This window comes from Spodoptera frugiperda, chromosome 30 (genome assembly GCF_023101765.2).
Source record: "Spodoptera frugiperda isolate SF20-4 chromosome 30, AGI-APGP_CSIRO_Sfru_2.0, whole genome shotgun sequence".
Lineage (NCBI taxonomy): Eukaryota > Metazoa > Arthropoda > Insecta > Lepidoptera > Noctuidae > Spodoptera > Spodoptera frugiperda.
Genome location: NC_064241.1, coordinates 9,586,150 through 9,610,925, shown reverse-complemented (window position 1 = coordinate 9,610,925; position 24,776 = coordinate 9,586,150). Strand labels below are relative to the sequence as shown.

Here is a 24,776-nt window from a genome sequence, read left to right as displayed (position 1 = left end):
TGAACGTACTTATCGATACTGATTGGTATTCACAATTTTGTACCATGAATTTATTTTGGAGTTGTTTGCCAATTCTTAGGTTATCGGACCCGTAGAGCGATGACTAATACCTGCAGTTTGATACGATTTGGTCGTAAAACCGAAATAATGGGAGCAATCAAAGTTTCTGACAAATTTTATTGATATTGACCACATAAAAATAAAGATCGGAAAAATGTAAACTAGATAGGTATAATCTACCGTGTTGGTATGTCTAATATGTGTCGTTGTTTCTGGTAACATTGATCGTCGTTATTTAGCTATTAACCTAGTTTAGCTCAGGTGTAGCCGTTTAAATAACTATTTGTTGATTTAGAACCAAATATTTTTACGTCATACTTCTATTAGCCTTAATTGCAGGACGCTACCGATAACATGAAAAACATAAAAATACAGAAGGCATACAGAGGTAAAATATTTGATATTTTTCTATGAGTCTATGAAATATGAGATAGGTGCAGGTTGTGTTCCGAGTAAATACCCTGACAAGTGCTTTATTGAACAAACACTTGACGGAAACGTGTTCACGCCTCTGTACCATGTAAAGACACGCAGCAGATAAAAATGATGTGTATTTATATTTAAATAAACAGTTAGGGTCTATAAGAAAGGAGATTTATAGAAAATTCACAATATCAACAGACTGAATCTGAATAAAAATTCCATTTAGATAGATTTCCTTTTTTAGATATGAATATATTAAGAGTTTACGGATTTAGTGCCTATGTGCTAACAACTATTGCAACGTGAATACAGTTAGTTTTAAACAAAAGAGGAACTGCCATTTTGTTTCAAAATATAAAGAAGATAGATTTTGGTAAGTGTATTTGAAAACACTTGACATTAAATAAACATAAAGCCATGTCTTACTTCCAAAAGAAGTAACGAGGAACTGAGCTGTATTTTCATTGCTTTTGTATCAAATTTTGTTGATCCATGTCTTTTTTTGATCTTTGGATCTGCTATGGGAAACCATGCTGCTAGTAATTATTTACGCTACCTACACGTGGACATCATTTGACCAAATTTTTAACCCGCAAATGTTCCTCCATTTCTGACGCTATGAGCATCACTCTACGCAGTATAAATGCAAAATTTGATTATGTCGTCTACTGAACATTGGTTTGTCCTCATTGACTTCCTTAGAATCCAGATCAACTAGTCGGAGTATATTTACAGCTAACAGTTTTTAGGAACTTACCCTTTAACACAATGAGCAGCAGTTAAGACGTATCTGTCATTGATAAGCATGCCTCCGCAGTAGAACCGCTTGAAGTAAGACAGGCGAGCCATCCAGGGGAACTCGTTGATACCAGCTTCATCACCACCAACGATACGAGACACTTCGTTCCTTTCTCCACATTCTGGAAACATTTGGACATCAAGTTACAATAGGAGGTGATTACCCTAGTACATATGAACATCATTCTGAGTTAATTTATTACTGCCGCCCAAATGGGAGCCAACTCGATATCACACACCATGTATAAAAGAGGTTAAAAAATGGGAAATGGCAGACATTAGGATTATTTACCGAAAGCAAGATCAAGATTTTAAACTCGTCTGTGATCCTTAACACACTCGTTCACAAAATAATTACCTTATTTTGACATTAGATGCTACCTATATTACACAGTAGTCATAATACTCAGTAATTCACCACCAAACCGTTGATTTTCTAATCCAATGATAAATGACTTTACTTGTTAAATACAAGGGAGAAGGCAACATAGGAAGCTAAGGTATTACTCAAACTAAATGTGTACGATTTATCGGTAGCTGTTTGTAATCTTATTAACTACTTAATGTTGACAAAATACTTTGGTTAATAGATAACATGACATAAGCCGAAGCTTATGAAAATTCTCCCATTTTTCTTTAAAAAAGATGAGAAGTAAGTTGGAGTGAAGTATCTGTATCAATTATTTATTTATGGCCTTTTGTAATAGGTTTTACTTTTTTATGCTATCACACACTTTTCTTTTTGTGAATCCTATTCAAAAATGGGTATGAGCACCATGCACCCATCTTTACCACAAACAAGGAAAATTCGTTCACAATTGCTGCTAGGGAATTACTATTTATCTGTAAGTTTAATTAAAACCTTTCTTCATATCATCATTATCGTAACACCATCTGAACGTCCAGTAGACCAGTGAACGTCTTTCACTGGCTGAACACAAGCCTCGCCCAAAAACTTTCTTGAATCCTTTAGCTAATTTACAAATACAGAATCAGAAAAGAATTCTAGCTACTCAATAAATGCATACTAACTGCAAGAGCACGTGGTCCTCGGCTGGTTGGCTTCTATCAGCGGCGGCCGGTTGCCCCAGAATCCACCGAAGATGTTCTTTGTGTAGTCCCCTCTTGCATCCTTAACCAAGTCTCCCTGTGATAAATAACAAAGAAAGATCAATAACTGCAGTATTTGGTATCTAAGGCATTACAACTGATGCATCCAATTTTCACCAATTAGAACCCCAATCGATTGGTCGTAATACGAGTGGGAAAATTTTTGATTGATTTTGACTTTGTTTTTGTGTCGATTTATGAGTCAAAATAATTCAGCACAAGTGTTAAAATGTATCATAGTTAAATAATCAGATACTTTCTTTATTCGAAAGACCATAAGTATTTTATATTTATTTTATTTTTAGCCGACATCGTCTCACTGCAGGGTTTGGACAGGACCCTCCTTCCTCTCTATTTAATATTTTTTTGCTCTAGCATATTATCTACTACAATTGTCATGGAATCTCTTGTGTTTGTTTACTTGTATAGTAAACTAACCAAAAAATGGTTTTCTCGCCCAACATCGGAGCTGTTTGAATAAGAATCACAAAACATTGTTTGTGTTGAGACGTAACCGACCAACAAAAATACTTTCAGTTCCGCAACAATTTCGCTTTTTACCGCATCTTTTCCCTTTGTGTTTATTACGTTTAAAAATATATGAATATCGACGACAATAAAGACAATAATTATTAGCCAAGTTTCATAATTATGTTCTGTTTTTAGAACTACAGAATTTTGACAATATCAAAACATGCCTTGTGATAAAAGTTTACAAATAACCGAGAATCATTAATGTATGTCCATTGTCAAAAACCAGCTAAACATGCGTTCTAATATGACATATTTAATTTACAGTTGTAAATAAACAAATCGCAACAGGTTTATCAATTATACATTGGTGTCACGTCTAGAGTGCCAAAATCTTGCTCTTCTAGTCAATAGACATTAATAAAACCGAAGAAAGCACGTGAATTCTAATTTTATCAATTTCGCCACGAAGTCGTAGAATAACAGGATTGTGGCACGGTATAATTTTACCACTAATTTAGTTGTCAGATAATATGGAAAGGTGTTAACGCAGGACATTTAAGACCAAGGTCCCAAAGCAAACGAAAGTAAAAAAAAAATAGCTACCAACCTCTGAGCAAGTGAAAGTCAAAGCCACAAGCACTAAAATAAATAAACACTTCCACATTGTGTTACTGGTTTTAAAAAATAAACATAAAAAAGTAAAGAAGTACAAAAATTCCAAATTCGAATTCAAATTTTGGCGCTCGGCTGGCGCATGGTATTTGGTAGGTGAACTTGTCGCGCGCGCTCACTACCGACACACACTGAGATGCGCTGCGTCCTCACTCGTGGTCAACATCGGACGTGTTTTGGATACGTCAATCCGTACCCCACTAGTCCAATAGCTATATTCTTATTTCACTCGCCAGGAAACAAATCAGGCGCAATGTCGGAGCGGTAATACAAAATTGTCACGGTTTTATCTGTCTTGTTCATTCGATTATTGGATGAGTTATGTACGAAAGGTGTACAAAAAATACCCCGTAATTTGTAACCAATAGGATTTTATAAGAGTAAGAGAAGTATTGGCTATCGGGTCAAGCACCTCCTTAATATAGTAACGTCACGAATTTGTCGGATTAATCTCATTAGGTACATGCGATAAGTTGAAATTCTAATTACATGTTCCGTTTAAGTCTCTCTGATTGACACAATATTTTAGATATACTGTTATAAATGACAGATATCTGACTCCAAGACCAATAAAATTAATCGCTATACGCTTTTGAATTAGACCAAACCATTAAGTGAACAAAACACAAAGGGATCTTTACATATATTCCTTTTTTAATTGAAAAAAGCAATTGATTTTCTTTATACGTGAAATATTTATTCAATAAAATACACGTTGCATTTGCCACTGATAGCTTTAAAAAAGCAACAAAAAATGTACAGAAAAAACAAGCTTAGTAGGTAAGTAAATCAATCAAGTAAAAAAACATGTCTGGTCTGATTGAAAAGTAGCATTTAATGAACATATAATATTCTGCTCTTGAAACCGCCTAGATGGCTGACAAATTACGTATTCAGACTAGTAACGGTACTAATATTTATTACTGGAACGACTTTTTGCATTAAAACTATTTAGGCAACAGCGACAATTTAATTTGATTGGCGCCATCTTAAAAAAGCTTATGTAGGTGGCTATAAATAATAACTGGTTCACGACTTTAAACAAAAACGCGTAAAAAATAAGGCTGTTGGAAGTTCTTCAATGTTATTTCTTTTTCAATAAATAAATAATGTTTTTTTAATATTTATTTTCCTGTTTGTACTGGAATGAATCTGCGAAGCTATGTAGGTCAATGATCTGCCTATTAATTTTCATTTCAGCTTTTCAGCTCCACTGGCGAACAAAAGCCTATAAGAAGAGTGTATGAGTGTATGTACCATAATCATAATTCCCAGATTTGGTAACTTAAAGAATGCAATCTCCAATGACTTGTTGCAGTTTGTTGTCCAATATATTTTGGCTTTTGTTGGACATCGCCACCCCATCTTAAAAAGGGTATGCCCTCTTCTTGTAGTTCGTTAATCTCATATTTGTTTTCTTTACTATAAAAAATATCGAGTAGCTGCAAATCTGCTGATTGTCTGTTAGATGTCCGAATTGAGCCAAATGGGTAACTAGATATTATTTAAGTTTCCGAATTCTCTGTCATAGCACCGAGTTTGGAATTGCTGAATTGCGTAAACTTGGTCCCAGGATTTAACACTTTGGCACGAGCACCTGGTTTCAGTGATAGACAGACAGACGGACAATTCAATTTGACGTTTCCAAACATGCCTAATTTAGGATAAATGGAAATAAATGCTTTGACTTTGATTTTGGAATTATAACATCCCTAACTAAGGAAAACTGGGTGTCATAAATATTTATGATCCCTCAGAAAAATATGCTCGTTATCAATGACCAATGATAAGCTACACAAAAAGGTTTTAATCTGAGATAAAGAGATGGAGTCCGGAATCGTTTCGGCGGCAACCGGTCGGTCGGTGGCGGCGAAAGTGTCACTTTCCAACCACGTCACAATGGCTCGCCGGCTTTTTGCACATTCACTACCACTTTGTACATCTAACGAGCTTTAATTATGCCAATGAATAGGATTTTACTTAATTTTGAGCAGTCCTAGCGGGTTTACCGGGGCTCCGAAAGCAGGAGTAGGAACGGGGTGGTTTTGTCAGTTAGAGTCTGACACTCTCTCTCGCTTCGCCCAAGGCGGGAGAAGTCATTGGATAATTATCCTCCCTCAAAAAAAAGTACTAAGCGGAGAGAGAGCTATAAATAAATAGGACATACCTATAGGTAATTGAACCTGATATTATGTTAGACATAAGTTGGACATCCACTCACTGTACCTGTGGTTTATGGACAAACAAACAATGAAAATATGTATGGAGTTCTTAGTACCTAATCAATTTGTTTAGGGTTAACAACCTTAAGGGTTAAACCCAAATTTTATTTATTTACATTCCGTGAAATTGGAGCTCTGCTTACGCATATCATAATTATGTTCCTTTGGACATAAATCCCAAAATAAATATCACGACTTTGTAATAAAATCTTGGACCCAACACACAAAGGTTGATAAAAATAAAGTCATAAAATAAAATATCCTTTTTGAAAACGTTTAATGTATAAGAGCACCTCTAGATATAACAATTAAAGAATTCAAATCTTTGAACATACAATAACAAACACACAAACAAAGTAAGTAAAGATTATGAAATAATTTGTCTTTAAATTGTTAATAAATTAATATAAAAATTACCTTATACAATAGAGATTTATTAAATAAATCTAGGTTAATAAATAACTACGGTTATTATGATAACAATTTTATCGTGATAGGGATCACAGTTGTAGCCTAAAGAGCATCGATTCTTAGGATCTAACGTTAATTCTAGGACATGATTCATCTTACACCTGAATGACATGATACTAGTTTATAATGAAGATAGTAATTACAAAAACCTGATAACCACAGCATGATAATTACCGTCTATGCCACGGTGATTTTCCAAATCAATTACTTAAATGATACAATTCATTTTAGTGTGTTAAGCAAGATTATTCGTATACTGTTTTACAAAAGAAGGAAAACTTTAAAACAATTTGTTCGCAAAGCCATTCACTTCAGCTCTGATAATTGGCACTTCGCCAAAAGGGAGAGGTAACACTGTCGATACATACCTATTTAAGTATTTTTTATAAGAAAATAACATTCATCTCCGTCCGTCCATTTTATCCTTTCACTGCGCATTCGAATTTGCATCACGGAATCACGATTCAACCGTCATTTCGACGATGCGATATAAAAAGCACATGCGAAAGTTTAAAGCTAAATTATTGATAAGTGCTAAACGAGAAATATTTGATAAAAAAAACTTGGTACAAATCCGAATACTAAACCGTCACTCAATTTAAAATGGTGATATCACGCTGTATGGTCATTGGTTATTTGAAAGTGTTAGAAATTATGTTAAGCACGTTTTTTTATAGATTGAGTGCTATTTGAGTATTTCGGCCAATAGGTATTACGATTTTCACCAAAATCTAGAGAAACTCATAAACTTAAGAAGACTGTAAAGAAATATTAATGAAACATTATTTTTCTTCTAAGTAGGTACGTTGTAGTAGATATCGGGTACTAGGAATTGAGATTAATGTTCAATACAAATGATACTTGTGTATTGAAAACTAAATGTTTGTGTCTTAATTCAATTAGATTTTTGCATCACATACAATGTAAAAAAGCAACATTAAAGTACTTAATACTAGTAATAATAAGGAATAAATTAGAATATTATGTACAAAATAGCGTAATGAATGAACACTTATTAGGCATCAAGTTAAACATCTTAAATTCTAATGGTAATCTGCACCACCGGCCTGACCGAAGTAACTTAACTTACATACAATTAGATAAAACATATCCTTAGTACGAGTTTGCTTTACGTTTAAAGTAATCGAAACGAGAGCGCGTTCGGCGCTCATGATTGGTTGGTTCATTCGCGTCGGCCAATCAGAGTGCCGAACGCGCTCTAATTTCGTTTTCGTTCAACGTAAAGGAAACTCATACTAAGGGTACAGGTTCATAACGTAATTAAAAACAAAACTTAACTGTCATGACTTTGTCACTATAGACGGTATTTCAAAATCACCACGTGTGACGCAATGCTTTTAAAATACCTTTCTAATAACTAATTTAATAAAGAAACTAATATTTAGACATTAGACTCGTTAGAGTATATAATAATGCATAAGATACGAATTAATAAATAGTTTTAAGTAATTTCATACAAAACGTGTAATTTCTTCTAAGCAAGCATCAAAAATATGTTAGGTTATTATTTTTTTTTTTATAAAATAGGTGCCAAAACAGTGTGGGTTAAGTAACTTGTTATTATTATTTCAATATAGGTAGGTATTAAGTAATTTTATAAGCATGGAAGTGGATTGAGAATATTCTATTTTATTTCGTACTCTACTTCATTTACTTTGATGATTAAACAGAAAATCTATGATGAATGTAATGAAAATGAATAAATAAAATGTAAACTGGCGTTAATTCTGACACGTATAACACAATGACACAGATTTAAAAATAAATCTTGCATCAACACAGTAAGTCACAAATCTAAAACTTTAGGTAAAGTTAGTCGACATTTCTCCAGATCGCAAGATGTAGGTTATTTAATCCACCCGATTTGATACTCACTGTTGACGACATAAAGCTGATATTACAATGATCACTTTACCTAGCAAAAAGTATTCCAAAGAATTATGAATGCACCAGAATTATCACCAGTTTCTCAAACATTGTTCTACTAGTAAGATAATGCCATAACTACACTGCACATCTAAACTACGAGTATTGTTTCAGATTTTGGCTCTTGTTACATCTACTTGATACATAAATGAAATGTTTGGTAATCGTTACATTTGAACATATTTTTAAAATTGGCACTCAAATCATTATGTATCCGATCTTTAATCCTAGAAAATTAAACCTAATTTATCAAGACTTACGCTACAATTTCCTTTACGAACTTATGATTAAGATTTCGAATTCTTTGTTCGCAGCTTTTTCCGTTCAATGTACAAAAATATATCTCCTATCTTATACCATCTACCAACAAAATATTCTAACATACGCGACTTATGTATCTACAAGATCATCAATATTATGCATCTTTTCTCAATTATTTCTTACACTAGTCACCACCTCCAAGTATCCACTACCCACTCAATAAATTAAAAAATAAATCTACGTTTATCTGCATTTATTTACAAAGTAATTTAAAAGGATGCTACTCGGAGGTGGGATAAGAACTTGTTTGGAAATAATCACCCTGCTTAGTTGCCACAAAGACACGTGTCCCTTAAATTAGCTTTAAGCCAAGGTAAGTATCTGGTGATCCTTGTGTAGACACCTGGGTAGCCTGGTCTTCCACAACCCACTCCCCAGGACACAATACCTGAAAAAACATAGGTAAGTAAGTGTAACAATAAACATCACATGCTCTTTTAGGACAAGAGCGACATCTAGGTTGTTCGTGATAACTTAAAGCGTTACGCCAACTTGGACGTGTGTAACTAAGTTGTCCAAGAGATGTCGCTAATCTAGTATGGAATTAATTGTCGAAGTCTACTCACCAACGATTTGGTATTTATCTCCCTGTTGCAACAGCAAAGGTCCACCACTGTCTCCCTGACAAGAATCAGTAGATGCTCGACCAGCGCATAACTGTAAATGGTAGTACATTATGTTATTTAATTAAGACGCGCTCGCTTATTCACGGCGAGGCTACAAAGTTTTGTTTTATTTACTAACGCAATTTACGCTGTACTTTTCACTTTTAATTCAAATTTAGCATATAGTACCATATACTTAATTAACTTCTACATCTTTCTTTTTTTATGTAATAAGGATCAAACGAGCATTCGTGTCACCTGATGGTAAGCGATCAGCGCCGCCCATGGACAGCCGCAAAACCATAGGAGTCACATGATTAAAAACAACGATTTTGTTTAAGCCAAAACTTCTTCACTTTAACTATAGCAACTATTACTGACCATGTTACTAGTAATTCTGGAAGCCCTGTATTTCATTCCTCGGCACTGGTTTAGTGATAGAATGGGCACTCGCACTTCCTGCACTATAGCAGGCAGCTGACCTCCCTCAGATGTCCGACCCCAGCCAACTACCACCCCTTCCTTGCCAGATGGGTCTATACCTGTAATGTAACAATAATAAAAATAGTTAATACAACAATTATTTAAAATTGGTTTTCAGGACAACATTTTCAGATATTCCAAATCTTTTAGATTATTTTAAGCTTATTAACAAAAATAAAGTTAAGAGACTATATTCTCACTAATAAAATCGTAATTTTTTCAATAAAGACAGTCACAAGATTTAAAGAACCAGTGGCGCCATCTATGAAGAGCAAAAACGTTTACGTCCTCTTTTAAATCTCATACAATCTTCATGTCAAATTAAACGTTAATGCGGTCAATAAACTTACCAGAAGGTGGTAAACAAACAGGTTTGATGATTCTAGAGAAGTTGACAGGTTTGCGCAGCTTGAGGAGTGCGATGTCATTGTTGTACGAGTCTGGATCGAAGCTGCGGTGGCGCACGATAGCTGTGACGGCACGCATGATGGCCGCACTCTCCGTGGTGATGGTTTGGTCATGGTCGCCCAGGATAACACGGATTTTAGACCGCTTCAATCTGGAAAGTGTAAATTAAAAGTAATGGTAACAATTTTTAATAGGGATGGATAATGAAAAATATTATACACGTATTTTTTTATTGTGTCATATAAGATAACAATACTTAGATAAAACGAATCAAAGTTTAAGAATGGGAGCAAATACGTCATTTCTACGTACAAAATGTACCTAGAAGTGACGTCACACGATATTTCAAATCGATATATCTTCAAAAGTATTTGTTTCCGTAAGAAAATAAAAATACATGTCTAATGTTTTAAAATAATCTAAAAGACGGACATTCAAACAAGAATTTGTCATGTACGCTATTATTTTATTACCTCAATTTAATAGTATCACAGGGTTATGCTATGGCTCTGTATGCAACTCTTAAGTCAGTCTACTACGTTTGTAATTTAAAGTAAAAACAGATAACTATTAAACACGTTTACTATTTAATTATCTTTTTTAATTATCATTTAGTATTTAATTAGTATATAATTATTTAGTATATAATTTAGTATTTAAGTATATAATTAGGTAGTAAAATACCTAGATATATTGTTGTTGTATAACTAACTTTCAGATTTATCCTACAGTTATTGGCATCGTAGATTATATCACAGTTTCCATTAATATTTTATGAGAAAGACGGTTGAATTGAACATTGAACATGCATATAAATCACATTTGTTTGCTGACTAATAAAAAAGATAAAACAACATGATTCTCTGCATTTGTAAGTGTCGTGCTTGAAAAAAAATACTAGAGACTTACTTCTGACACTTATACAAGTGCGATAGTCAGATAGAAAATCAATGCAAACGAATTTAAATGATGAATGTATATCGTATGCATGTATGAATAACTGTTTTTAAATGAACACCAATAACAATGTTTTTAAACGTCTCGTAAATTATGTGACTTCATAGGTACAAGAATGATTGATTGCAATAAGTCGAACTGTCGGTATTTAGGTAACCATTTTACAGGTTATATAAAATAATAAATTATATTACATGTGTGTACTCTGTACCTATCTATCTATAACAATCAGAGTGAATTATTGTTTGTTTAGACACGAATATGAGTAGATAACATCAACCGGAAAAAAACTATTCTGTTATTAGAATAGCAAATAGGCCTAATATGAATTATCGTAATGCAACATTGCGTGTGCCCGTGCGCACATGCGCTTGGGCAACCTTCCACGTAGCAACCATATAGCTCAATTATATAATGTGGACTAGTTACAAACATGACTGCCAAGTGCGAGGTCTCTGTCTTCCTTACCGACTTGGTTGTAAGTATTGAAGATACATCCTTTCAGTATTTCTGAATCAGTAGGTAGGTAATAATATAATATATACCTAGTAAGCTAGATCAGTAACGAACATGCTGCTAATATATTATATAATTAGCGAAAATTTTAAAGCTCCTTTAGGGTGCTTTTTTAGGTTTTTAATAGCTAAGAAGCTATGAAACTCTGTGACCGTTTCCACTGATACAAAGCTATGTAGGTGTGCGAAGATGTAATAGTTTACGACGTACTAGTGAAGCCATCATGTCGTGATGATCACAGCATGCTAAATACCATTCAAGCTTTACAAATTCGGAAATGGTCAAGATAAAAGAAAGTTAATTTCCTGCTAAATAAACATTCTGGTATCAACGGCTTAATAATAATAACAAAACCATCCATCATAAAAATTCCCGTGTTATACGAGTACAAATTGTTCGTGATAATGAATTATATAAACCTACATTAAGAATACATTTATAACCACACGCAATTGTTACACAAAACCTAACGAGCATGCCATACTTAATGAACGTTATACGTTAAAATATGTAGTCCACGCAATATTCTAACCACTTACCTAATTAATCAATAATAGATACTTTAATATATTGCGAAACAGATTCTTTGCTACGAAAACGATCGATGGTAAAATGTTGGTTTACTGGGAGAAAGTACCTACCAAATTACTCGTAAGTAAGTATGTTAAATGCAAAGATATGAAGCAATTACACACTTAAAGCTTACTTCAACAGTTATGAATTATTTATACATCTATTGCATCCGATAGTTATTTTAATCAAACTTCCTCATTTCCTTAGATACTACTCTTAAGAAAAACATATTCACACCAACATTCCTATTTACAAACAGATTATAAGTATCATTTACAAACAAACTGTAATGTCATTAAATATTGATTGGAATTTTAAAAGGAAATGCTTGACTAAACGTTTCCTGTAAAAACCGAAAGTGAAGGAAACCAACGATGCTTGGTCTGCATTTGTATGAATAAATATAAGATTCAATTTCCTCCAAGTCCATAAAGTTGCAGATAATTAATTTCCTTGAAACCAAGGAATGTCGTCTGAGAAAAGGAACCCTAAAAAACCGTTGATTTATTATTCAATCCTAAAATTCTAGGCGTAGCACACGATAATATTATTAGAACTTAAAACAGGGATATTTATCATGTTTAGGGATTTTTATTCAGTTTTGTGAGTTTCCAATATTTCGGCACTGTTGCAAGCGCCATGAACACGGATGATAATATTACTAGTAACCAATGATCATATCAGTTTAAAAACTTGAAACACACTCACACCAGAACTCTTTTAAAAACTAGTCCATAAATTCATGTACTTACTTCCTGACACAATGCGCAGCTGTGAGCACATACTCCTTGGTCAGGAGCGAGGCTCCGCAGTGGAACTGGCCATCATAGACGATCCTCGCCATCCATGGGTAGCGGTTGGCGCCGGCCGGCATCCCGCCGACGATGCGGTTCTCCTGGTTCGACCCGCCGCACTCTAGAAAGTAAACAGAGTTTGTTGAACCAACGTCATTGACTAGTGTCACAAGTACTTGCAGATTTCCTGCTCGTTCTCTACGTATGATTGCCGACTGTCGGCTTGTTTTGTTTGTTTTTCAATAGCAGTGAATTTTGTTTTTGTTTACTACATCGCTGTGAAGTTGAAATGATTGTGTTCTTATTTCTTGCAATACAATCTCACAAGTGCCTGTTAATTCCAATTGTGATTCTAATGCCCGAATACTCAAACGCTACTCAATTTTAAGACGCTCTTAAATGTAGTTCTGTCACTATTAATTCTTTATAAACTGACAGAGATAGCACGATATTTAAGTACAACTTAAAATTGAGTAGCGTTTGAGTATTCGGGCGTAACACTGCTTGCTATATGTACTTACAAATCTACGGTTATTTACAAAATATATAAAGTTACTTAGGTATATACAATGTGTAACAAAAAGGGGGTATACATATCAAGTACACGGCTTCTAGATAACATAACAAACGATACGATAAGGGTTTTTTAAAACTCATTTTTTCATGGTACCAAGTTATGATTTTTTCAAATCGCGCCGCCGCGTTATTCAAAATTAGGTAGACAGGTACTAGGCGATCAGATTCACATAAAAAATGTTTCGTAATATTAGCGAGTGATCCCTGTAGTGTTGTGACATGTTTGTATGATTTAAAATCAAGAACCATGCGATACCACGTATTTGGTACCAATTTTTTTTTAAACGTATTTTAAGCTGAAACTTCGTGTAGAGACTCTATTCAACCTGTATTCATCAGTGCTTCTTGATGTATATGGGTATTTTGTTACACGTTGTATAATTAGCACCATGGTGCGGATGAGTAAATAAAGTGTAGGTATATTATGTTAGGTACTTGTTAAATTAAGACAAGCGACCGGTTAATGATCAACATCGTGCAATTAAGTTAATTGCAACAAGCAGTACCAAGATAACTATAAATTAACGACTATCTAGTGTCAAACCAGCCGTAAAACTTACTAAGAAGAAAATGCTATAAAGATTTTATTAAGTGGATTTCTCAGAATTGCCGTCTAAAATGCCTTAAATGGCATTTTAGACGAATAGTTTGTTTGGGCTTTGAAATAATTGAAATTAAGTACATATTAATTCCCTCTATAGAAGATTTCTTAGAAGTTTATTTATTAATTTATTTCAACTCTTTATGCACATCAGTGTGTACAAAGGTGGGCTTAATGCCGTAGGCAAAAGTTTAGTTGAGTTTGATTCAAAATTATCACAAAACTAGCCAAAATAAGTAACATCCTAATAGCATAAAACCTAATGCTCTTAACTCCTAATAGATCTAAAAATAACTTTCCAACAAATAAATCTTACAAAGCAATTTTATTCCCGCCTGTACGTTGACAGGAACGGGAAATAGCCATGTAAGTATAAATAACGAGTTATATAGCTGTTAATAGCAAGTTGATCGCGATCCGGCGCGGGCGCAGCGCAGATCGAGTCTATTACACTTTCTCTGTGATGAACGGCAGTTCAACGCTCAGACCTACCCACTACTTGTATACAACAGCTGTTTACGTGTAAACACTAGCTTGGAGTCTAATGATCCTTATTTTATCTGTAGTCTATGCTTAGACAAATGGAACTAATACTGGAATGTTATGTTATATAAGTATTTCCTATGTACTTAAAATTCATTCAAGATGTGTTTATTGTATTGCTCGGAATATATTTTGGTATCAGACAATTTTTAGGGCTTTTAGGAACCCTTTTGTATTGATAGACTAAAATCTCCTTAGGATTTTTATAGTCCAATTTTATTTGGTGATTCATCCATTTGTCCGGTTGATTTGACGTCACAAAATTTCGTTTTCTACCGTTGTGCTTAATTACAATAGAGAAAATGTTAATTAGAAATTCGGCCGGCGACAATTTCTCCGATTAATTTCTCATTACGAGGTTGTTTACTAATGACAAAAAATATAGGGAAGTGAAATGATTTCTCCGCTATTGAATACAAAGATTATTTCATGAAAATTATGACAGAACTGTTTCTTTCTGACCTTATCCCATTCAAATCTAATTCACAAATAAAATGCTGTTAATCCTCTAAGCCTAGACATCTCCGAAGCTGCGGACTACCTAGCGGGTTTACCGGGGATCCGGCTCGAAAAGCAGGAGGAACGTGGTGGTTTTAGTCAGTCAGGGTCTTACACTCCCTCTCGCTTTGCACAAGGCGGGAGAAGCTATAAGATGATTTTACCCCTAAAAAACACCTACCAATCGATTCTAGCACAAACATTATGAACAATGTTATTAAATACTATAACAACGTATTAACAAGCAAATACATATTACATAAATATTATATGACATGACGTTTGCACGGAAATGTCAATACACGACCATCAAACAGAATACACAATAAATATTTATCTACGAGTTACGAAGAAAGGTAGCTATACTCTAAACAAGAGATGGAACAAAGTCTGTACATATAAACCAAATAGTATTTAGGGTTAAGTACATAAAATAATATTAAACAAGGTAATAACTAAAATAAACTTATAGATCTAAGTTAGATTACAACTAGAATCATTCAGGATAGGTACATTAGATATAGACAAATGGATACACAATATTAATACAATCTAGTAATACATTACAGGGATAAAAACTAAATACACATCAGGGATATAAATAAAGAACACGTTGACGATAACTTTAGAAGTAATGGAGGAGTTAAAACCAACCAAAAAAATAACAACAGGATTGTTTTTTTTAGCGTTGATAAGTCTGCGTTTGGCCACTAACCCGCTTTCTGCCAGAACGGCGAAGCAAAGATGTGGCCGAAGATGGAGCACACAGACTTAGATAGTACCTATTCACTCTGATCTTGAAACAGAATACAAGTCAGTTATTTCTTCAGTTACTTCATGTTAAATCATTAGTGATCGTCAACGTCCAGGCAACTACAGGGGTTTACATAAATACAAGTGCTGCTACAGGGTCTACGTGTGAACATACAAATTGGTGCTGTACCCAGATTGTAACTTACCCATCTTTCTAGGGAGTGGGTTTGCCCTGCCGCACTCTAAAACGTGAACGTGGATGAAGAATCATTAGAATTGCTTTGAAACATGAGCACAGGCACACGATCGAACTTCGAACTTTAACAAAGAATTTGTTGGAAGAAAATACATGGTTGCAAAATAAAATTAGCCATGTCTCCATGCTTCTTTTTTAATATAACTTTCGTGAGACATGCTAAAATTAATTATTATGTTACCGGCTTACTCACGTAACTGTTTGACGGGGAATTCGACTAGTTTCAAGCCATGCTAGAGGCTCATATTCATGAGCAGCATTCCGCGACACACGATGCGGCAATCAGTAGCAGCGCCACAAACATGAATAAGCCGATAACATAATAATTAATCATGTCTCCATGTATTAAATCCTCAACAATTGATATACAAATTGTTAAGAAAGAAAATCTTAAACTGTTCCATAGGTCTTGCACAGTTTAATATGAATATGAATATAAATGATCATTAAAAGTCAGGTACTAAGGTGGTTTATGATTTTCGAAGAAACCCTGTGGACATGGTGCTTTATTCTAATTAATGAGTTCGATCGTCAGCTCTGGCCCTTACAGTGACTAATAGATTTGCTGTGCTAATTACAAGACTAAGATTGGAATAGTAATTACAAGTATAAACTAGTGCTCGATTACTTTAATTAACTATAACTTCACCTGCGGTTTCGACCGTGTTTCTGTCATTACCCAAAAAAGACTCAACTAAGTGCCAAAGATACAAAAATATACATTTTTATTACATAAGTAGGATTGTGCCTTAATTGGGTGCGAACTCTGAAATGTCTCGCATATTATTATCTCAATTAAGACTTTTAATTTAAAGTCGAGAGTTTCTCTCTCAAAAAGCTTGTATTTTTAGTGAAACTTTCTGTAAATTACAACATTTTTAATCCCATAATGGATGTGACAGATTGTGTTAAATATTGTATCTGATTTAAGTTATATTTATATTTGCAGGAGATAAATATTTTATGCTAATGACTTTAATGAATATTTTACCACTTAAGTCTTTGTAACAATGGATTTTAAGTTTTCCTGCTTACGGATCTAGGGTGATATTTCTGTGCATTATGTGAGTTGTCTACATACCACACGAGCAGTTCTTGATGACGTTGTCCTCCTCATCGTCCTCGACGCTCTGTTCCTCCAAGATGGGCACCTCTAATCCGAATATGGCATCGAACAGGAACCGCGATGTTCTGTTACCTGATTGCACCTGGAATTGTCGAAAAATACTTGTTTGAAAAGCGGTGAAACCACAAAATTGTGATATAATATTTGCTGAAAATAATCTAGGAAATGAGTTGATTGTGTAGAAGAAAGAAAAAGAAAAAATTGTGTAGAAAATCAGACAAAACAAATGGCTTTTGGAACAAGAAATAAAACTTTGATCTTCTAGTTGACTTAAGGGAAGATGAAGGCGAGGATTTTGAACTCAACCAGTAACTTGTACTAAAGATAGCATCTTGTCCGCTTACGGTCATTTGAGTTTACATTTTATCGAACTCATTTATCAACAATAAACATGACTACAATTACGTATTCCATTCGAGCCAGCACATTCCCATCTAGCATGTTAGATAACATGTAAGCCGTTGGCAGCCATCATTGCATGTTCACTGCAGTCGGAAGTAGGTAATCGTGCTAAATTTCGTAAAGAATCATGTAAATTGTGTGTTGACTTTTATGCACATTACATAATAACAGAACTGGTATTTGATGGTCGGCTCGGAAATGCACTTACATAAGTTTTGTTTACCATTTTAATGTTGGCGGCGCGGTTTACTTTCGCGGGAGGCGCGCACGCCATGGTTGCGCAATCTCTGATGTTAATTGCCGGCTAATGTCAATGTTGCTTTCACAATCTTAACAGCCGTGTTCCGGTACGTTATTATCCTTTTTTTATTCTATTTTAATATGAGACGCACTTAAACTTTCGCTGATCTCGCGGCTGACGATGACGGGTAATTTGCACTACATTAGGAAATCGTTAGTCCAAACGAATGTAGATTTATTTGAATGTGTCATGGAATGAATGATGCTTCACATTTTGTTTAGAAAAAGAAATCAAAGCAGAAACGTCTAGATATTTTAAGAGCAAAGTCCAAAACTGTCTTCTTTCGTAACACTACTGAAACGGAAACGAATTTGTTTTGACAATGTATGACAAAAGAGTCTCATTGGGAATCCCAACTGCTCCATTCAGAATCCGTTCCATACGGTCCATACATAAAGTATGCCATTTGCCAAAAAGGGTTGTCAGTCAAACGAGTACGGAATAGCAGACGACTGTCGCCGAGTGAGGAGCTCACAATGCGACTACTTTCCCTTTGGTGACCTACTCGTTATAATCTCGTGACGAAACTGATGCCGTATAGTTTGTCGCCAACGTTAGCTAACAACAATATATTGTGACATAATACTCACTTATAAGGCTAAGGTTGACCATATACCAGGTGCAGGTTGAAACATAAACGGTCATCGGTGGTAGGAAGTTAGGTAATATGTATTGAATATCGGGAGCAGTTGTTATCAAATAGGGCAGAGTCGCTATAAGAATTCCAATGATATTGAAGTGACCAAGTTTAGTAGGTAGTTGTTTTGAGGTCACTCTTTTTAGGTCTATCTATCTGTGCTCTACTTTAGTCCAACAGATATGGACGATACCGGATTACCTACGTGTGGTTAATCGTTGCTGAGGATTTGAAGTTATTGATAATACACAAGTCCTCTGATAGGGCTTAAAAATACTACCTATATGTAATTATTTGTCTCATACAAATAATAAGTAGTTTAGGAGAAAAGTACAGTCAAAAATTTTGAAAAATATTATACATTTTTTTTTTTTTAACGGAGGAAAATCATCTATTGACTTCTCTTGCCAGGGCGAGGAGAGAGGGAGTGTCTCTTAATATACTTGGGTATAAAAAATGCTCAAACCAAATCAAATCTTATCAAAGCCAAGTGGCCTAAAGAAAACCTACTTAAGTTATATTTTATTAAATAACCAAACAATGTCAAGGCCTAACAGAAATGAGTAAGATCTAGAAATCTTTACATATCCACCTGAAACATTGTTCCGTGACCCTATTAGTTAGGAGTAGGTGTTGTAATTGGCCGTGGCAGCGATTACTGGTCCAGTTGACGTCTGAAGTTCAATGTCGGTAGCAAGGGCCGCTAACAATGGAACTGAGACAATGACACGTTGCCTAATGCTGCTAATACTGCACGCCAAATTAAACAGGCTGCTGATAGCAAACCAGAACTAAGTAGATTGTTATTTAATTGTGTTCACGATTACGCTGTTTACATTTCTCTCACTTTAAGGCTTGATAGATCAACTTAAGAGGTCTGTATTTTTTGATATTTACGAAATAAATATACAAGGCGAACATAAGTTTGACCGTCGGTAGAGGGCGCCCCAGACGGACATATAGCGACCAGAATGGTCCTGTACCTTTAACCGACAAGCATGCATGAAAAGACTGATGATGATTGTAGATGAAGCGAAAGAATATGTAAGAATCGTAGCAATTGGCGTTCCATTGTCTCTGCCTACTCCCATGGGAGACAGGCGTGAGGTTATGAGTGTATTTTTTAATAATTGCTTTTACACCTAAATAAGTTTGGCTTTGTTAGATGAACATCCATGCAAGTAAGGAGAGAGTCTATTCTGCATAATACAACACAGATACATAGGTATATTAAAATGCCTTTCCTTTTCGCCTAGCCTACAGTTCAAAGCCCTTAGCTATTACGTTTAGAGAGGCTACAGCTTCAACAGAAGGTCGTTGTGCATCTTTAAGGCTCAACGCTTTGATTACATAGGTTACAACCGCCATGAATGGAGGTAATGTCAAAGAACGATACATTAGCGAGTTTCTCCTTTGAGCTGCGTTTGTCATGTTTACAAAGGAAGAAGTTAAGCAAGAAATAGTCCGTGTCATTCGCTTTGAAGCGGATGATTTCAGAAAGAAAAAAGCAGGTTTAAAAGTTCTATTAAATTGGTGTATGCTAATGTAGGTTGTATAGCTCACTATAATTTCCATGCATTTGTTTTTGCCGTTACACATTCAAATAGTTACTCACTAATAGGTAGGTGTACATTGCAGGAAAATGTTATCAAAACCAAAACATGATTCACGACACGATCAAAGTCAACAAAGTAGGTGGTTACGGCTGATTGGCGTCATTTTCACCGCATTCGCTTTTATTGTGTTATACCAGCGAATTCGTAAGGTCAGCAAGTACACTTTCCAAAGTATGATTGCGAGGCGCCTTTCACGAAGTAATTGTTGTGGTGCTCTCGTTTTTGTTATCCGTGGCCGTTTATCAAATGTAAGAAAGTAAGCAGCTACTGCAGTGTATTCCGAGGCAACAGGATTTATAAGCTAACTGTTTATAATAAGGGAAATAGAAATGCGTTTAGCCATTGTACCGGCGTTAGTTACTGCTGTTCAGACAATACGTGGCTCGGGATTATAGTGTCGATTTATGCTGATTACAGGTTTTTGGTTAAGGAGATATTCGAAGTTATATATTCAGCTAGTAATGGACCATACTTAAGTAGGAACCTATCAGTTTTCCATAGTAAGGTCAATGAACTAGCAATGACGCTAGAAATAAATTTAGGTATAAATGCTAATTGTTTCCGTTGTAGTATATCTAGTTTTTACAAAGCTATTGTTAAACTTATCTTGGTAATTTTAGCCCTAGTACCAACCTAACTCAAGCCAAAGTAACTTTTGATTAGCAAATTAGAAAGCCTTAGCTATATCATGAGTAGTCTTGGTAAAATTCACAAAAATGTACCAAATGGAAAGCTAATCTAGAAGACGTACATAAGTAAGCAGAATAAAAAGGCACCTAAAAATATTCACTTGAATCTTTAACAATGCAGATCAAAATAAAGAGAAAAAAGATCGGATCTTCTAACTAGGGTCCAGTGGCGTAGCGTGAGTGTCGGCCGCCCGGGGCGGAAGACAATTTTGCCGCCCCCTTATTTAGGTATTTTAATTTAATGTATATTACACATTACATACATTCATAATAGAGAACTTTTCGGCGAGAACAGTCATGAATCAGAGCACTCCCCGTGGTATAGGCGATATAATGTGCAACGAAGCTACATCTCTACGCATTGCCAAAGTGTCAAGTCCTGCCACTCAACAATCCGATTCGTACGCCGCTGAACGCGGTCCAGAGGATGAACCTGGTACTGGGGTGCCCCCGCTCACAGATGAGACTAGTATTCCATATGGGGCCGAACCTGCGCCTTATATAGAAGCAGGCGATGGGCTGCAGTGAAATACTGCCTTGATCTGTTGAGCACACCAAGCTTTTTCGAGGATAATTTAGCCTTATCCTCTAGATGGCCACGGATATGGACGTCGCTCGAAATGTTGATGCCAAGTATCCCAATTCTAATACCGGGCTAAATACGCCGACCTGTGTGTCTTAGTAGGGTTAAACTGGAACAAATGAAGTTCACCCCAATCTGAGATTCTCCGCAAAGAAGTCTCGATTTCAGACACAAGTCTGTTTCGGTTCTCGATGACGTTTTCCCGAGAAATGTTAGCGCGGCCGGTATAATAGGCATCACCTGTACTGTCATCCGCATAACAATGAATGCTGCTGATTTGCAACATATCATTGATATGGAGGAGGAACAAGGTAGGTGATAGCACGCAGCCTTGAGGGACACCTGCGTTTACAGACAGAGAGTCGGAGCATTCCCCGTCGACAACGACCTTAATGCTTCTGTCTGCAAGGAAGCAGTAGACCCATTCGCACAATTTCTCGGGAAGACCATAGGAAGAAAGCTTCGAAAGAAGCGCTTTATGCCAAACCCGGTCGAAGGCTTTCGCCACGTCCAAGCTAACTACCAACGCTTCCCCCTTAGATTCGATCGCCTGTGCCCAACGGTGTGTCAGGTAAACCAGAAGATCCCCAGCCGACCGACCTTTACGAAAACCGTATTGTCGGTCATTGAGTAGCTGGTGATCCTCTAGGTACCGCAAGAGCGGGCAGTTAATAATGGATTCCATTATTTTCGAGAAGAGGGAAGTTATGGCTATCGGTCTGTAGTTGGACGGATTTGTTCTATCGCCTTTTTAGGGTTCCGTAGCCAAATGGCAAAAAACGGAACCCTTATAGATTCGTCATGTCTGTCTGTCTGTCCGTCCGTCCGTCCGTCCGTCCGTTGATGTATTTCGGTAACCGCTATTCGAAGTTTAAATAAAAATTAATATTTTTATAAATTAAAAGGGGGCACTCCATACATGTAAATGATTCAAAAAAAAAAATTTCAGCTAACATATCCATAATGAGTGTCTATGGTCTTTAAAAAAGACATTAAGGTTCTTAAAACAATTTTTCGTCAAAATTAACCGTTTGAAAGTTATAGACGCTTCTAAAGTGGAAAAATGAGTGTCTCCCCCCCCTCTAACTTTTAAAATAAGAGAAGGAGAAAACAAAAATAAATATATGCTGTAGATTTCAATAGAAACTAATAACGAAAATTGGTTTGAACCAGATATCATTATTAGTTTTTAAGAAATAAAACATTTTCAAAAACCGCAAATATAACTTTGTCGTTCATACAAACACTATGTAAAACCAAGTTATTTTACAACTTTTATATTATGTCATCTACTTGCTGTAACGGAACCCTTCATGGGCGAGTCCGACTCGCACTTGGCCGGTTTTTGTTTAGGGATCGGATGGACCAAGGCCGTCCATGATTTCGGGACTACGCCTAAAGAGTAAGCTTATTTTATTCGGTCCAAATTTGTACAGTCGACTCTATCTAAAGGTTCCCTCTCGGGGCAGGACCACTCGTTAAAGATTCCATCCCCACTATCACTACTTTCTCCGATCTCTAGTTGCGAAAAAAATATAAAATGGTTGAAATATTTACAAAATATTTTTATTATTTATTGTTTAAAATTTGCCGCCCCCTAAAATGCCGCCCGGGGCGGGCCGCCCCTGCCGCCCCCACTACGCTACGCCACTGCTAGGGTCATGGTCTTTAATTCAGTCCAGATTGTTCTAAACGTTTAGGTAGGCATTATTCTATTAGGTAGGCACAGTTGTACGCTATTGACTTCTAATTTCTAGAACAATCTGTATTACTAGATATAAGAATCGGTTTTATGTATCTATCCATACCATATAGGTAAATAAACATTAGGTAATCTTTTCTTCTTAAAATAGATATCTTCCATGACAATATAAGTTATATAATAATCAATTTGCATAAGATATTACTTAATGTCTATCTATTATACAAACAAAAAAACTCATGTTATCGAACTTCTATCAATTCGAAATGCTATTAAGCTTATGAGTAGTGTTAAAAGTGTGAACACTCTAAAAATGCGTAAAGGAGCAGGGAAAAACCAAGGACGTTTTTAATAAATAGATACAAAAAGTTTTAGGAGCGCAGATTAAAATTATTCTTATAGGATGTATCTTATAATTGTAAGAGACGCAGAATACCTACTTAGTGTCCTAGTATTCATGAATTCAAAAGCCATTAGCCATTACCTACTCAAAGGAATGGTGTATGACGAACATCATTCCGAAAATGGTTGGTATCAAGTTGCACATCCCGCCTCTTCGCATCCAATGTTTCGACAACACTTCATTAGTCATAGAAAGGTAGGTCAGGTACTTATTCATAGCAAATTAATGCAACCGATGTTGAAATAAACATAAGTCGAAATTTTGTTGACATTGCGCATTGGGAATTTACATTTGTATGCAATAACTGCAATAAGTTTGATATGACACATATGAGTAGTAAAAAACAAACAGTTGACAAAGGAGACATACTGAAAAAGATGTATGAAAAAACTCAATAAACATATAAATTACCTACTGTAATTAAGACTGCCAAACAAACCTACATAATTATTACCTACCTAAGCACACTGCATGAGAATTTGGCAACCGAAAAATTTCACGTAATTAGCTTCAAATAGTACCTACTTACCTAAGGCTTCTGTATTATTAGAAAACAAATAATGAACCTTCATCTACAATTACATATCATCAACTCTACGAAATAGCTTTTTTAAAAAATGAAAACCCAAATTATATGTCGAATACATTGTTATATAACAAAGACAGACGTAACTGGCGAAAGTAGTGCATATCCGCGTGATCAGTTCACTTAATTATCTCCACAGAAATGGAACTAAGTATTATGTTTTACATAAATTACCTACTTATGTACATACATAGGCCTACAAAACGCAAGTTTTACATTCGGTGAGTTCACGTTTGGCATAATGTTTTAATAATGTTCAAGGGTAGCCATTGCAGTCTTCAATATTTATAGGATCTTCCGGTAGATAAATGTTACATAATTAACTTAAATGCCTAGGCATCTAGGTCTAGCCGGTCTAAGTATAACCTGTCTTTCATTCTATGTATATCAATTTTATCATTGTTTAGGAAATAAAGTCCGTATACGAAACCTATTGTTGAAACATATGCACCAAACGAATTAAGATAGGTAGTTGGCCTATTGGTAACTATTGGTCAATATATGTAATTTAAAACCACGTGGACTCCAGTTCCACTCGGCACAGGTAAAAACAAAACAACAAAAAGCAATATGCATGAATCGTACAAGTAACCTATGATGAAGGAAGACGTTATTCAATCACCAATCACGCGACCATAAAACCATGAGGCGTTTTAATTTATAATCAAAA

The 24,776-nt window shown here is 35.3% G+C and overlaps 1 protein-coding gene across 1 annotated transcript in view; it reads right to left on the bottom strand.

Moving 5' to 3' along the window:
* LOC118270083 (transmembrane protease serine 9-like) overlaps nt 1-24,776 on the bottom strand; it is a 56,775-nt gene that overhangs the window by 29,970 nt on the left and 2,029 nt on the right. The window contains exons 2-11 of the mRNA XM_050707161.1: nt 17,143-17,269; nt 16,012-16,047; nt 12,793-12,955; nt 9,937-10,145; nt 9,485-9,645; nt 9,065-9,155; nt 8,768-8,886; nt 3,473-3,652; nt 2,314-2,428; nt 1,241-1,403 (exon numbers count right to left, since the gene is read on the bottom strand). Coding sequence (XP_050563118.1) covers nt 1,241-1,403; nt 2,314-2,428; nt 3,473-3,652; nt 8,768-8,886; nt 9,065-9,155; nt 9,485-9,645; nt 9,937-10,145; nt 12,793-12,955; nt 16,012-16,047; nt 17,143-17,269 — 1,364 coding nt within the window. The remainder of the gene's footprint in view (nt 1-1,240; nt 1,404-2,313; nt 2,429-3,472; nt 3,653-8,767; nt 8,887-9,064; nt 9,156-9,484; nt 9,646-9,936; nt 10,146-12,792; nt 12,956-16,011; nt 16,048-17,142; nt 17,270-24,776) is intronic.